This window comes from Ovis aries, chromosome 3 (assembly GCF_016772045.2).
Source record: "Ovis aries strain OAR_USU_Benz2616 breed Rambouillet chromosome 3, ARS-UI_Ramb_v3.0, whole genome shotgun sequence".
Lineage (NCBI taxonomy): Eukaryota > Metazoa > Chordata > Mammalia > Artiodactyla > Bovidae > Ovis > Ovis aries.
Genome location: NC_056056.1, coordinates 46,862,738 through 46,879,267, shown reverse-complemented (window position 1 = coordinate 46,879,267; position 16,530 = coordinate 46,862,738). Strand labels below are relative to the sequence as shown.

Genomic DNA, 16,530 nt, shown 5'->3' with positions numbered 1-16,530 from the left:
TGGACCAGACTCAAAGTATTCTGGGTGCTAAATGTGGGTAAAAGTCCATGCCAAAGGAATTAATCAACTCACATCATCCTCTGCAAATAGGCAATGCACTCAGGCAAGAAACTGGAAGTTTTTTCAGAGTCTAAAGAGTAGGGTCCTTTATGCCTGATCCAAGGATGAGCCAAACCTTAGAATCAATCTGATTTCTTCCTCTTTCCCCACCATTCTTCCTCCACAATTTAACAAGCATTATTTAGGTGCCCACATTAAGGGGGTGGCTCTTAGACTTAAGATAGGAAGGGTACAGTGTTTCCTGTTCTCAATGAGATTGCTGATAAGAAAACAAGTGCACCAGACTCCAAAAACTGCTCTGAGGTAACAGATAAGCAAGAGGTAATGAAGAGTCTGCTGAAATGTTTTGTTAGCGGTTTTGGAATGGTGGCAGGGAGAAGAAACAGGAGAGGTGAGGGAGACCAAGAAGTGGCACATGGCTTCTTGTCCTAATAGCTCCCTGTCTCAGACTTTCACCACAACCATTTATATTGACCTTTAAATGGGGAATTCAACTTGAAACAGCTTGTCTGAAATATCCTTTGTGATAACAAATGTATGGAAAAAGAAAATTACACAGGGCAACTAGATATCCATTGCTTAATAGTTATTTTTTCTATTAACAGTGTCTTACCTACCAAGATTTGAAAAATCCCCAATTTCTAGCCAGTTTTCAACCCAGTGTTCCTAAAATTACTGACCACCTGGTTGGATGAGATGAAACACCAAGTCATCTAAAACTCATTTTCTTTACCTGAGTCTGGCATAGCTCAGTCCAAAGTTTGGGGAACAGTGCAAGATGAAGTGGCAAACCTTCATAGGCAACTAGGACACCTAATATTTGAAAAGAAACCAGAATAGGTTATAATTATAAATTACACTACTGAGATATTAAACTCTGCAGGTACAATAGTATGGCTATTTCTAGTCGTATTTCTATTTCTAGTCGTATGCATATTTTCTATGTTTTAGAAATACGTAAAGTATTTAAAGGGGAAGAATTCATTCCAATGTTTTAACCAGTGAAATAATTTTTAGAGTTCAGTATACTTTGACTTCATTTATCTCCCATACCTCATTCCTAGAAGGACCTTCGAGAACTTAAACCAATTCAGGTTTTTTGAGAATCAGAACTTTATCTGGGACAATAAAATTTACTGCAAGTGGTTCCAAAGCTTTCTTGGGTTAAGTTACACTCTGCATATTAGATCATATCACATGGAATTACTAGAGTGCAGTGGGGACGGGGGTACAAGTTCAAACAGGATGTGAAGAAGTACGAAACACATCATTCTCTCTTTTATATTGTTTCTCCATTTGTAGTAGATTTAGGTAAATTCTTCTCTAACAGCCCCTAGCCTCGTCCCCAGGACCCTTCGGGTGGATCACACTTAGCTGCTGTATGTCAGCATCTAACTTGAAACGGCCAAGGTTTTAACTTTTCCTTCTCTTGACTATTCCAGATATCAAATGTTTCCTTAAGAAATTAGTTCACCTAGCCCCTGCTATCCTACCTCTCTCAAAACACAGAAGTTGTAATGCCACGGTCAGTCATAAGTAAATTTTCCATCCTCCAACACTCCCATCCCCCAGGGAAATCATGGAGGAGAAATATAATACAAGTTATCTTCCTACAGTTAAAAAAATTATGAGAAACAGCTGAAGTTGGCACACATTTTCAGTACAGGGCCAAATAGTAATTACAGGTTTCCCCCAATTATGGAACCTTTCATAAGCTGAAGCAACGTAAAGTGAAAAAGCAATTTACCTTTTTCCGTAAAAGCAAAAATCCCCTTTGCATTTCTTTTGGTTAGCAAAAAGAGGTACTAATGTAGGTATTTCATAAAAGTGAAGTGGCATAAAGCAAACTTTCAAAAGTTTGGGAATACCAGTATTTTAGTCTTTGTAAGCTATTTAACTGTTGCAACTGCTCCACTGACAGCACTAGATGAACGGGTGTGGCTGGTCTTTCAATAAAATGTTATTTATTTAACATACTGAAATTTGAGTATCGTGTAATTTTCATGTATATCACAATATACTCAGAATCTCAGGAAAAAAAAAATTAAAAATTGTATAAACTCTTCTTAGCTTGCAGGCAGCTCACTGGTTGTACAAAACAGGCAGCACGCAGGTTACTGTTTGCCAACCTTTGTATTAGACTACGGGTCTGAGAAAATCTTAGAGAAACCAGATCAGTCATTCAGTTTAATCATCAAAGGATGCCTAGACTCCCTTTTGTGGGGAAGCCTACCTTTTATTTTCCTGTCAAGATTAATTCCATTTTAAAGACCCAAAGAAAACTCTCACCTTTCTCCTAACCTAATCTGGTTGGCATTGGAGGCATTTACCGATCATAACATCACAATACACAGAAGCAAACAAAGGCATGTCATCAACACTGATGGCTACAGAGAATAAAGTTCCTATGTTCCCATGTTTCAGCATTATAATTACTCATAAAAGTACAGCAGGGGTTGGCAATAGGCTCACAGCCCATTTTTTCTGGCCCCTTCGCAGAGTCTGCCAACCCCTGAACTAGAGGTTGCCCTGACATAAACCCTCTGTGAAAGCGGGCTTTAACTACAATTTAAGATCCTCTAGACTTTATTCGGATTTTCCACAACTACTAAAAAGCTAGCACTACCACAACAACAACAAAAAAACACAGAGGCCTTCTATGATGCAGGACTGTTTTCAAATAATACTGATTCAAATATGTTTATTTTACAAGTGAAGAATGGAATAAACATACTAACATCTATTGTGCTAGGTAAGTCAGATAATCACATTTAATTTTCTCATCAACTCTGGGAGGCGTTATGTTCCCTCATATTCCCCACTGTTTTGAATGAGGAAATGAGGCTCAGAGAAATCACTAATCTGCTCAGTTTCATCCCCAAAGCAAGTGAGTTATACAGCTGTATCTATCCCAGACTTATCTGAGTCTAAAGCCCACCATCTTTTCAATAATCAGTTTCCCAAGCTTTAGTCATCTATGTATAATTTTCATCACTGTTTTTATATCTGACTATCTTCTCTGTTTACTTGATAACTGTGCTTTAGATTCACTCAGAGAAGCTAATCCTATGTTGTCCTTGTCCTAGACAATGTAACATCCAGGACAATCATGCATTTGGTATGAATTATTTACTTTTGTAATACAGTAAGATCTATTTCTTAACATGAAAATTATTTTCTCTGGGCCATCTTGTACACTACATTCTGGAAAACACTGCCACCCACAGTGAGCTAAAGACACCTCACATCTCTTTCACATCCTAATCCCTACTGAGCTGCACCTTTGGAAGGAAGGCCATCCCTTCAAAGCAGGGCTTAGTTTCTAGCATTTTCACAAAGCACCGAGGATAAGGTGTATCTAGGCCCTACTAATTTAAGGTGGAGGCCAATGCCATCCTAGTCCACACACTCCCCCTCCAATAGGGGTATCTCACTCACTGGGTGCAAAGCGCAAGGAGATGCAGACCAGCACTCGCAGGCACGTTTCCAAGCCTTACCTCAGCAGACAGGATGGGCAGACCTAGAACATACTGGTTCCTGTATGATCACTCGTCTTTCTCAGTCCTGTGACTTCGGGCATCCTCAACAAAGGTCCTTACCCCACCCCGTTCCCACCCACGAAGGAACCATGTTCAACAATGAAAAGCTATTCCAAACACATTTTTCCCTCAATAGTGGCACCTTATACTGTAGAAGCTGTTGGGTGTGTTATTTAAAAGAAAAATCTTTAGTAGGTAAAATGGTAATACATATGGTTGCTGTGAGGATGAAATACTTTATATATTTACTAGTTGGGGTTTCTCCTTTCTCAACTGTGTTATGATTCTCTGTCCAGCTTTCTATAGGAGTATTTATCCCATTCAAGCATTACTCATGGGAAGTGGGAGCTCTGGCCAACGGATGGAAGCCCACAGCTAATGCTCCACTGTAAGACTGAATCAAGACATTTTAGCCTGAGAATATCACATTTGATTCTTCTAATTCCCTTATTTCTGACCTCATACCCACTAAGCAAGCTATTGTTGTTTACTCAGCTTCCCATGCAGGTTACAGGAAAAAATCTGCTGGCCCTACCATGTAACATTCAGATTGCTGTGCTCATTCTTCTTTGTAAATTAACAGACTGGTAACCAACCCCTAAATTATACATATGTCTATTAAATGTAATGATTCTATATGACCTCATATAGGTGGATGTACCACCTAATATAGGTGGATGTAAACGAGCTGTTTCTCCAATCAGTATCACCTTGATATCAAAAAAGCTGAAAGATGATCAACAGTTGTGCTTTCGTATTGAATTTTAATCACTTACATCAACTATATTAATTCTAGAAACTTTGAAGATTATGGATTTTCTAGGTATATCATGTTACTTGCAAAAAATATTTTAAACCACCTTTCACTTATTAAAGTATTAAGAAAGCTTTCAAAAACTAATGTCAAGGTGATTTTTGCTTTGTGTCTAAAAATGAAAATTATGAAATCTAGGGATTTGTTAATTTTATTTGATATCTTATTAATCTTCATGTGCACTACTAAGGTACCTAAAAAACTTGGTATGATTAGGGTTTGCATTACCAATTTTCTGCTTTGGAAAAAAATTTTCCTCAAATGTAAGATCAATGCATGATCATTACAAATAATTTGTATTTAACCTAGAAAATAAAAGTGTCCCATCATTTTATCCTTAGTTAAGAATATACTTTCTTTTTTACTTTAACATGTACTGATCTTCCCCCTTGTTCATAAGAATGTGGTCATATTCTGTATTTTCCAATTTGCTTTTTCATGTGATCCAAAGTTATTTCCTATCATTTTATTTTAAAGACTGTATTATACAAATGAACTTAACTAAGCTTCTATTGACAGACATTTGTTTTTCCCAGTTTTACCCAATACAAACCAAGTTAAAATAAACATCCTATGTATGTTACTATATATTTAATGAGTAGATTTAGGGTGGATCCCCAGATCTGGTATTGCTGGGGCAAAGGGCATGAACAATCTAAACTTCCTCTCCAAACCAACCCCATTAATAGATCTCCTCTTTGCCCAAACTGTAGTATCATCCAAACTTTACCTCATAGTTGGGAGGATGCAAATAGAAATAACTGTTTACTTTAATGTTCTTTACCATTTTACTGAATCCTAAAAACTCTTTGTATACTGGTACTCCTAGCCATTTATCTGATAAGAAGGCAAATACTTCACTCATTAGCTGTATGTATTTTAATTCAATTCATCGCATTTTCAATATGCAGTATTTTTAATTTTCACATAATAAAAAATTTCAATTTCTTACTTATTGTTTCTGGGTTCTGTGTCATGCTTACATGGTCCTTCAAATCTCAAGATGGTATTTATATGATCCTATGTTTTTTATTTAATATTTCTAGGATTTTATTTTTCACAATTAAATACTTAATCCTCCTAGGATGTATTTTGGTCTAAGAAGCAAAGATGGTATTAAAATCTTGCCTCTCCTCTCCCAGAAAGCTACCCAATATCTCAATACTACCCATTTTCAACTAATCTGGTAGGTCATCTTTATTATCTACCAAATCCTTGTGTATCCTTATGTTTGTTTTGGGGCTATTTTTCTGCTGTTCCATCCATGTGTTTCCATAGCTGCACTGTATGGTTTTAATCATTAGTTTAGTCATTCCTTGGGTATTAATGGGGGACTGGTTCCAGGAGCCCCTGATACTTGAAGACCCTTATATAAAATGATAATATAATGATTACAGTGGAAATTTCAATCCACAGTTGGCCTTCTGAGGATATGGAGGATATTTACATAGGTGCTGCTGTGCTTCATCGCTCAGTTGTGTCTGACCCTTTGCGACCCCACAGACTTGTAGCCTGCCAGGCTCCTCTGTCCATGGGGATTCTCCAGGCAAGAATACTGGAGTGGGTTGCCATGCCCTTCTCCAGAGGATCTTCCTGACTCAGGGATAGAACCCAGGTCTCCCGCATTGCAGGCAGATTCTTGACCCTCCCTCTGAGCCACCAGGGAAGCCTATGTAAGTAAGAAAGAGGAGAAAATAAACCCATACTTGCTGTTTTTATGTAAAAAAATAACAATAATAAAATTCTTACATATTAAAACACTGCAGTCTCAGACACACTAGTACTATTCCACTTGGCAATCAGCAGCCTTGTTCATATTCCCTGGATTCTCTCCCAACTTTCTGTCTCTTCCATCCCCATGCCTGACTGTCCTCACTTCAACAGCACTTCAACCCTCCCCTCTTGTTGCCAAATATAGTTTCTTGAAGAAACTATACAATTAAAACTCCTTATCAACTCTCTGCTTCCCATCCCAGTTGTTAATGTGGGCTTTGCTTTCTCAAGCTCTCTCCTCGTTGCCTCTCCCTGGAAATAGTTATTTCAGCTAGAAGACTGGGACATAATCTCTCCATTTGTAAGAAGCATAAGGAAAACAATGCTTTTAGTTCTTTGTTTTACTTCATATCCAAAATAATGTCCAATTTTCTTAAGATATAACCATGAAAAATTTCTTTTCCTGCTCAATTTGTTAAAGGTTTCAGCTTATATATAACTAGAGCTGTCCTATGCAATACAGTAGCCACAAGTCACATCTGCTATTTAAAATTAATTTGGTTAAAATAAAAAAATTCAGTTCCTTAATTACATTTTAAGTTCTGAACACTACATGGTCAGTGGCTATCATACTGTGGTTGGTGATACAGTTGGAGAGTATTTCCATCCTGCTAGAAAATTCTGAAGAACAGTCCTATGTAGAGAACTAAACACTGTGAGCCAGCATAAATGTGCCTCCTGAGTGTAAGTGATGAGGAGCATAAAATATGATGAAAATTGAGTCAGCTAATGGGATGGCTAGGTATGTCTCCTTTCTTTTCCTCCCTCTCCTATGTTTAATTTCCCAGAACTATCTATTTGTGTTAGTGAGGAAGACAGTCTCACAGGGTGAAAACATTCATTATTTCAAGTAGATAAGACAGCTCCTCACTTAACTTTTGGTATAAATCACATGGACATAATTACTAAGAACTCTCCTTGAAGTTAACCTCTTTGTGAAGTTCTTCCTCCTTATCTGGGAGCAAGACTGTCTTATTAGAACTCCTGGGTATTTCCCTACACTTGGTCGTTGCCACTGCTAGATTTCAGCTTTTTACAGCCAAGTGCCACAACTCAATTATATAATCATGGAATGGCCGATATGAACATATCCTCATCTACCCACTCCCCGTTCTTCAGCCACATATATAAAACACTAGCTAATGGTAGTAGATGGAAGGAACACCCTTTCAAATCTGAAGACATTCTAATCACTTACCAAAAAGCTGGTTTTTCTGAAGAGAAATTATCCCTGACAGTTGTTACCACTGCCTTCTTGGATTCGGCCCTGTCTATAACGGATCAAAACCTTTTCCAAAGGAAGGAGGGGGTTGTGACTGAGAAGGAGCACATTGCATAACTTCCAGGGTGCAGTAATATTCTACTTCTTGACCTGGATGGTGGTTCCATGAGTATTTCACCTCCCATTCTCTTGACACAAAAGCTATGGTACAATGGAGAGGATCCTGGGTCATCCCTAAAGGTAACAGACTCATACGACACATAGAGCCTGAGAACTCTGGAGATCTTGAGACAGGGGACACCTGGAGGGCTACACTTCTTCTAAAGACTTATCAGCTAGAAAAAGTCACCCAAAGGGAGCAGTCTTCTAAGAGCTCTCAGCTGCATCCTCAGAGAGACAATATTACATAAAAATAATTCAAGGTTTTCCCCCTTTTATAATTCACTGATTTTTTTTTCTATTTCTCATATCTTCCTTTTCAAATTTCCCTTCTCACTCATCCCTCTATTTTATGAGACTTACCTCCTAATTTACTCATATATGCACCTCTGCTTCACCCTGGCAAGTCCACTTAGCTTGCTCTTGGTGTTTCCAGCTCCAAAGCACAGCTGGCACTATTGATCTTATCTTATCCTCTAGATCAGGGCTGGGGAAGTCCATCTCTCTAAGCCTGCCTCCCTAAACAGAGCAGTTTTTGGTTTTTAAATTCTGCTGGGCAGATGGAGGAGGACTTGGGCTTCTATGTACAAAAGTGATGAGCCTATTCCACACTCCTTTATAAGCCAGCTGAAACTCTGGGCAGAACTATTCAATGGAAACCAGTAAGTTGGTGTTTTCTTAATAAAAATAAAAATGTTCCCAAGAATATTAATATTTTTCAACATTCACTTTAAAAAAGAAAAAAAGGATTGGCTCATTTTTTTCCTCCCCTTCCTAAATGGCTAGGGGCTTAAAATAATTCAGTGGAATTTACTGCTCATCTTTTATACTTACTCAGCTTAACTAATGTTTCAGTAAATTTTTCACAGTTGATTGCAACTCGGCATAATAGATGGATGAATTGATGATAAGAAAAGAAGTAGTCTAGCAGCATACGATCATAAACGTCATCTTTGCCCTGAAGGTTAAAGATGATAAAATGGTTGCACTTAAATTGTATAATAAATTAAAGAGCATATTTTGTGCAAATGTAATAAATTTAACTAAAAAGCTGATTAAATATTTAAATTCTATAAGAACCTAGTTTTAAATTCCAAGTTTCTATTAATGTTATTAAGATCTTAATTGTCACAAGTTTATTTTCAGTGTGCAAATGTTATCAATTAAAATTACCCCTTATTTCTATATACTTTAATAAAGTAAAACTACTGTAGGATTTTAAAATGTGACACTTGAGTTCTACAGACATATCATCAAGAAGAGTGAATTAAATTTGATTTTTGGAATAAATTTCAGATTATTTCTGAAATGGTTTCTACTGTATTAACTATTTTAAATTTTTTATTTAATACAAACTTCTTAAATGCATTTAAGATCCAAAGATAGTGGGCAAGAGAGAATGTAAATAAAGTGGGTGAGGAAAGATAAATTAATGAAAAAACTGTTTAGAAAAGTCTTAGAACTAAGATAAATTATCCTGTGTCTATGTTCCTTCTCTCTATAATTTAGAATTAGTACTATTTTAGAATAAGTATTAGAGAACCAGAATCAGGCTACAAATGATAAATCCATCAATCAGTGATAACTGGGCTTAGGTCAAAGAATTATAATTAAAGGGCAGTAAAAGGAGTCATTGATTATATGGCGAAATATAAACAGTAGTCAGTACCTAACTTGATCTTTCAAATTTAGATATATGACCCATTTATAATTTAGCCTAGTGACCAATACTAATGAGATTTTCTGTTAGGATATTTTTTTAGGGGCAAAAAAAACTTACTACTTGTGCTTATTATTGATTTTGCAAAATTCAACCAACATTTCAGAGCAGGAAAAAGTCCAAATGAGTCTAATCTCCTTAGGATCCAGAAAATGATCATTTAAGTCTAATATAACTCATAATGGCCAGAGGGGAAGTTCTAAATTACTGTGTACTAGAGAAACATGGTTTTCCTGGCATCCCAACATACCTTACTGGTTTCCACCATTGTGGGCAAGAGGCACATATTGAGTTCAGGGCGCGGAGGCCGAATATTGCTTTTCCCTCCTATTAGCTTGATATTTTCTCGACAAGGGAAATAAGGTCCAAGAGACACTAAGACATTAAAAGTGTACAATAAGAATAAATGGAAAAAATAAATCTCCATGTTTCAGTGTGCAGAAAGATTAAATGCCAACCATGTTCAAGTACTGTGCTAGATGAATACATACTTGGTATATTACTGTGATGATAAGTACAATGGTTGTGCTGTAGAAATGGAACCAGAGTATGAAGAAAGTCATGGGGACTCAAAAGCACAAGTTCCTTGAGGACATCTGAAAATAAAAACACAATGTGGGCATTAAAAACTGGAGGGCGGATCTGCTATCTTCAAATGCACTAGTCCTACTGGGGTAATTGATGGTAGTGTGGCAGCTAACAAGTTGTAATGAGTCTCAGACTGTCTGAAATCTCAGCCCCCGGACAAACTGTCTGATGCTTAACGAAAAATAGATCCACAGAGTTATTAACCACAACAGGGCACCATTAAGAAACCAAAGTTTAAAACTTAAAAGAAGCACCAGGGACAAGTACAATGGAGGAAATATTTCATGCACACTGATTATGTCTCTTCATAAAATTAACCAAAGCAAGGTTTGAGATTCTTTGGATCTGCAAATCCTTAATCAGCTTTGAAGTAACCCTCTCTTCTTGATGGAGCAGTACAGGCCAGTAATTCTACAGAACATCAGGTGACCTGCCATGATTAACTGCTCATATATATCTACCGTTTTAAGAAACTGTAAACAAATAGCTACAGTCTCTAAAGATGACTTAAATAGCTTATAAGACAGTAAAAAAATATGCAGTATGAATTTAAACCAAGGGTTTCCTTTAATAGATATAAATTATCATTTTATTATAAATACACAATTAATAAAAAGCTAAAATACTCAGGAGTCCAAGAACTACTACTACTAGGAAGTATCTTTACGCAAAAAGACTCACTGAAACAATCACCCCAACTCTTTACAATGTCAGTTCTAATCTGTAAACATCTGCATGATTCTACACTATTTATATAGATCGGAAGATTTCAGAGCTGGAAGAGATCTAACCTTAGGTCAGCATGCCCAGATATATGAAGTGACCTGGCCTATGATGACATAGTTAATTACTGATATGTTAAGAAACAGAATTCTATTTTCCTAAGAGTCTGCTGGCCAGTCTAAGTCACTCATAAAAAGTACCAATGTCTTCCAAACACTACAGAACTAACATTACATCTTATATACACACACATAGGATCCCATAAAAATGTTCTTCCATTAGGCTTTTACACAGGTTTATTTTCCAGCTAACTTACCTATACAGGCATTTCTAAGTTCTGGAGGGCTATAGGAATTAAGAAGAGTTAACAGTTTATGGGCAAATTCAATTCGCTCCTGCCACTGGATTAATGCTTGCTTCACATCTGCAAACACAAAAGCATATGTAAATATGCCACCTGAAGTCAAACTTCTTCACAATTATTTTCTGTTGTAAACTACAGAATGCTAACACTAAAACATTCAAATTTATTACATAGACATCTTTAGCGAAAGCTAAGTGATTATTTTTATAAGACAGCTACTATTGTTAAACTTGCTAGATTTCTTTAAACACGTATTTTAGTGATTGTTATGTCCCATTTTCTAGAAATTCACATACATTTCAAAGTTTACATGATTTTACAGGGACACAAGAGATAATTGTTTTATAGTTATTTCTCTTGAAAATAAATGATCTAACCTAAGCCATGGAAGTTTCCAGCTGGAGAACCTTCACAAATACTCATGTTGTTACTGTGCTTGGAAACATTTTCCAGTCTCCCCAATTTTTTTTTTTTAATATTTTATTGGAGGATAATTGCTTTACAATATTGTGCTGGTTCCTGCCATATATCAACATGAATCAGCCACTAGCATGCTTGCTTATTTTTTAGGCATGAATAAAGAAAATAAACAAGAACATTCCAGCTTTACATCAGGAGGTCACAAACATTTTCCTAATGGTTAGCTAACATCAGCCTTGTAAAGACAAATTCTCTGAAGCATGTGGTTTAAAAAGTCTTATTTCACTCTTTAATTGTTAAACTAATAAAAAAAAAGTAGGATTAAGCAAACCTTTTCTCTGAAGATATGGGCGTGTAGACTTCAAAACTGAAAGGAATATTGACAGAAGTTCTACTAAGTCTCCAGTCACATGGCAAGCTGTGGCTTCATGATACATCATGTGCAGTGTGTTGAAAGACTACAAGTGATTAAAAAAATGAAAAACTTCATTCCACTTTTACTTTATGGAGCCACAAAATAGTACCACTCATCCTCTATGACATGTTTTCAGACTCAGACTATGAGTGTGCCTATGTGCACAAAGCAAATGTATCTGCTTTCTACCTACAAGTCGAAGTCCCCCGTTCAGCTCTTTAAAGCACAGAACAATCCTCACTCTCAGAGTCTGATATTTTGTGTTTACATTTTACTTTGAACAAATAATTTATTTAATTAGATTTTTATGGGGGAGGGGGTGGTGGTTTACTGTTTGCTCTAAGTACACATTTCTAAGACTGCAAGTTTCAAAGATTACAAAGCAGCAGTAACAACAGGAAGACTGGGGAGAATAGGCTACTGCTTTAACTAACTTTCAAGAGTTTCTATGAAAGACAATGGTGAAACTGCTGTCAGTCATAGTAGGTCTAAAACAGCAGCAGTAAGATGGTAGGTCTAAAAGAGGTAAAAGAACTCCAAAGGTAAAATTCCTTTAATCATATTGGCTTGTTAAATCTTTCGATTCCTTTACCTGTACTAGCTAATGAAATCCTTGGTTTCTATTTCATTGTACACCAATGCATCGTCTTCCTAATCTTGTCAAATTAGTTCCCCATACACTACTCACAATTCACAGCTGAAAATTCATAACCTAGAATCTGTGACAGTACATAATCTGAACAATGTACTCATGTGACATTTAATGTGTTAGTTGTGAGGACAGAAACCATGACAATCTTGTTCATTGCTATATCCCCCATGCCTAGCACAATGGCTGACAGAGAAGACATTCAAACAGCTGTTGAAGAATTAAGTTCTCATTACTCTTCTTCACATACTTTTGTTTTAGCCAGACAGACTTAGCTCTTGTTGAATACAACCAATACTTTCTTACCTTTGTGTTGATTAAATCATTTATGTTAATCCTTTTCTATTTTGTCTCTGCAAGTTCAGATTCTTCAAAGTACAATTTCATATACTGTATCCTTATTCTATAATACCATCAACTGAAAAAACTATCCTACCTCTTAATTCCCTTGGTATGTACTCTTTAACCTTATCTCCATTATTAGACGAAAGGGTACAATGCACCTCTGTGGACTTAAAGTCATCTTAAGAGTTGTGGATGTTCAGTAATTATGGGAAGAATGAACAGTTGATTTTTAACCACCTATAGATCAACTCTGGGATTTCTTTGGAAGGAATGACGCTTAAGCTGAAACTCCAGCACTTTGGCCACCTCATGCGAAGAGTTGACTCACTGGAAAAGACTGTGATGCTGGGAGGGATTGGGGGCAGGAGGAGAAGGGGACGACCGAGGATGAGATGGCTGGATGGCATCACGGACTCGATGGACGTGAGTCTGAGTGAACTCCGGGAGATGGTGATGGACAGGGAGGCCTGGCGTGCTGTGACTCACGGGGTTGCAAAGAGTCGGACACGACTGAGTGACTGAACTGAACTGAACTGAACGCAGCCTCACTAGCTTCCTTTAATGAGGAAAGCAAATAAGCACACTCTTGAGAAACTGTGTGTCAATTAAATCCTACAAATTTCATTCATTTCTAGTCCTACAAATGAAATGAATGTATGTAATTGTTATGGAAAAAAACAGCAAGCTTAGTACCATGATGTAGTTATTCTTAGAATATAAATAAGTATTTACTGATTTGCATATTTAAAATCCAGACACCTACAAAACAACCTATAATAAACTCTCAAATATACACAAAAAAAGTTTTGGTGAGAACATTAAATTGGAATAAATCTACAGTGAAACACAATAAAGCATTTACCTCAGTCATCAGGATTAACCCTCGATTAAATACAACAAGAAGTCTGTCTTCATCAGATTCTAATAGTATTCTGAAGGCACTAGAAAAATATATAAAGTCCAGTTTGAGAACTCTGAATCAGAACAGAACACTTACATGGGGGAAAAAAAAAAGAATAAGTAAACTGTCATTTTGGTTCTCTACTTTCTTACCTAGAAAAAGACAGCTACATCTAGTCCTTAGTAATTTAATAAAAAGATAATATTTAAAAAGAAATCCTCAATGCAACCTGGGGGGGTGGACCCCAAAACTTCTGTTGGTGCTGAAAATTATCTACATAATAATCATCCATAAGTAGGTTCATTACTCTTATTAACAGACTTTCACTATTAGTACTGGAAACTGCTATTATATAGTACAGTCAGAAATTCTACTTTAGTGAGATGTTTTTCTTTCCTTTTTAAAAATAATAATCAGGAAAACTCCAAATTTTCTTTTGAAAATGACCTTAAAAGCTCATTAGTAGCAGATCTTGGGAAAACAATGTTTCAAAATTAATGCTAAAATTTTGAAAGTTTCTTTAAAGAGTCTTGGCAAAAGCAGTTAATTTGATCTTATGTACTAACAAAGATTCAAACTTTAAAGTTTTCTGAAGAAGATAACCTTATCTATTGTGGGTTGATTACCTTAAGATTCTACAGTATTCAAGAGAGTACTGCCAAAAAAATGTGTGTCTAATAAAAGACGTCTGTCCCAAGTCTCAGATGCAATACACAGAAAAGAAGTTAATATAGACTTTATTTCTACAGTTAAAGGGAACTTGTAGCAGTTCCTTTATAGCTATTCAGTAATTTCTGAGCTCTGAAATTAACTGTAAAGATGATGTTTCGTTATTTTGGCTAATTAAAGTTAAAAAAGATAGATCTGGGCTAAATAAAAGAAAAGTATCTTAACAGTGAAACTTATTCAGAGATGGAATAAGCTATCTAGACGCCTCTAGAACTGAACTGTCCAAGCGTAAGTTAGGATGAACTGCCAAGAGAGAAGGATTCAAGCATTAGGTAGAAGATCATACATTAAGGTTCCTTCTAACCCTAATGATTCTGATAAAACACACAGAGACAATCCAAATCAAAATAAAAACTATTCAAAAGCAGCTAGCTAACTCTCAAAATACAAAGTCTGCCTAAGTGTCAAGAGGTTTAAATGCTTTCCCAATAACCTTAAAGAACTGGTAAACTTTCACTTATAAACAATTTAAATTATTTCTCTTTAAGTGTCAAAATGATGTTCCCTTACTTTGAAAAACAAAACAAAAACATCAAAAAATATCTTTTTACCTTATTAAAGTAGTCCAGCAGGAGCGGCCATCTAAGCAACGTAAGTAACAACTTATGGTTGTTTTCTTAAACTGTTTAATATCTTCTAATTCTTCTTCTCTCATATCTGGCCTCTGAGCTATGAACAGTTGCATCAGGTTAAACAGTTCTTCTACTGCCTGAAAAGGGTAAAAAGCACAGTGGTGGCCTTTTAGCCCTGGAACATTTTACAGTGTCTGTTTCTCATTTGTAAGTGTTGTGCTCATTTAGCTAGCTCTTAAAACTATACAAATTAACTTAAATTGCAGCGGCATTCATAAACAATTAAAAAATTAGCAATGGATTCTATTTTAAAAGTTTAATATATTACTCACTGGAAGAAAATTATCTTAAAATAGAATTTCAAGATTAAAAACTACAAGTAAATACAGTTCAACTTTAGTCCTAAAACTATTTAAATTACTAGTTTTGCAATGTCAAATGTATGTTCCAGAGACGCAATGCCCATCTTTTGTCCCTTTTAAATGAGAAATTATTAGTTGTCACAAAGATTTCACACACCTCAATTACACCTGAATACTGTTTTTTAGAAACTCTTTGTGGCAATATTTAGAGTGATCTTTCCTGACTGACAGATGATCCAGTTCAAGTCACCTGATGATGAACCACTTTTGGTACTTAATATATTCACTTTCTTTATTATAGGCATTCTAACTTTCTTGACAAAAAATTAGGTTATTCTTTCTGGGTGAGAAAAACAATTCACTATATTATGTCTAAAGGACAATTAAGGTCCTTTATTCCTTCAACAGGAAAAAAGTACAGCACCCAATTCAAGGATAACAATATTTAAAATACCATTTACTATAGTCATTTGATTGAGCTTTTAAGTAAATCTTGAAAAACTTCCTTCTTCTACACTCCCATCACCTCCCATTTAGCAAAGAATTTCTCCTATTAGCAGTTTATGGCCTTTGGGTTGACAACAGCTTGAAAAAGGGTTCTGCACTCTGCTTCCAACCTCCTTCCCAGATTTATACCCTCTTGGTGTAAACTTGAATTTACAACAAAGAGTAAGAAGCAATAATGGAAAGAAATATCCAAGAATGACAGCCTAACATGGAGAGAGGAAACTTTAATATAAAACCTATAGTCTGCAAAGAAAAAGGAATGACTTAGATGGTATATATTTGTATTCTGACAAGCCCGCCTCTTAACCATTTCATGCACTTGAATGTAATGTGAACAAGTGAATGGGCTTCCCTGGTGGCTCAGATGATAACGAATCTGCCTGCAATGCAGGAGACCTGGGTTTGATCCCTGGATCGGGAAGATCCCCTGAAGAAGGGAATGGCAATCCACTCTAGTATTCTTACCTGGAGAACTGTCCATGAGGTTGCAAAGAGCGAGACACAACTGAGCAACCCAGCAAGCAAACGTGAACAAAGAAACCAAAAAACAAAAAACCCCAGGGAACATTTTCAGCTAAGAAAATACCGTCTAGCTCACAGCTTAGCAAAGCATGGACATCTTGATAATAAATATCTAAACAGTAAATACTCACTTCCTTAAAACTATA

The 16,530-nt window shown here is 36.1% G+C and overlaps 1 protein-coding gene across 6 annotated transcripts in view; it reads right to left on the bottom strand.

Annotated features, from left to right (window-relative positions):
* USP34 (ubiquitin specific peptidase 34) overlaps nt 1-16,530 on the bottom strand; it is a 230,355-nt gene that overhangs the window by 4,508 nt on the left and 209,317 nt on the right. For 3 of the 6 annotated variants that reach the window (XM_015094329.4, XM_042246017.2, XM_042246016.2), the window contains 8 exons: nt 14,973-15,130; nt 13,654-13,732; nt 11,714-11,840; nt 10,915-11,022; nt 9,779-9,883; nt 9,538-9,662; nt 8,402-8,525; nt 794-873 (listed from right to left, as the gene is read on the bottom strand). In XM_015094329.4, coding sequence (XP_014949815.2) covers nt 794-873; nt 8,402-8,525; nt 9,538-9,662; nt 9,779-9,883; nt 10,915-11,022; nt 11,714-11,840; nt 13,654-13,732; nt 14,973-15,130 — 906 coding nt within the window. The remainder of the gene's footprint in view (nt 1-793; nt 874-8,401; nt 8,526-9,537; nt 9,663-9,778; nt 9,884-10,914; nt 11,023-11,713; nt 11,841-13,653; nt 13,733-14,972; nt 15,131-16,530) is intronic. The other 3 variants (XM_042246018.2, XM_060412083.1, XM_060412082.1) reach the window with 1 other exon arrangement.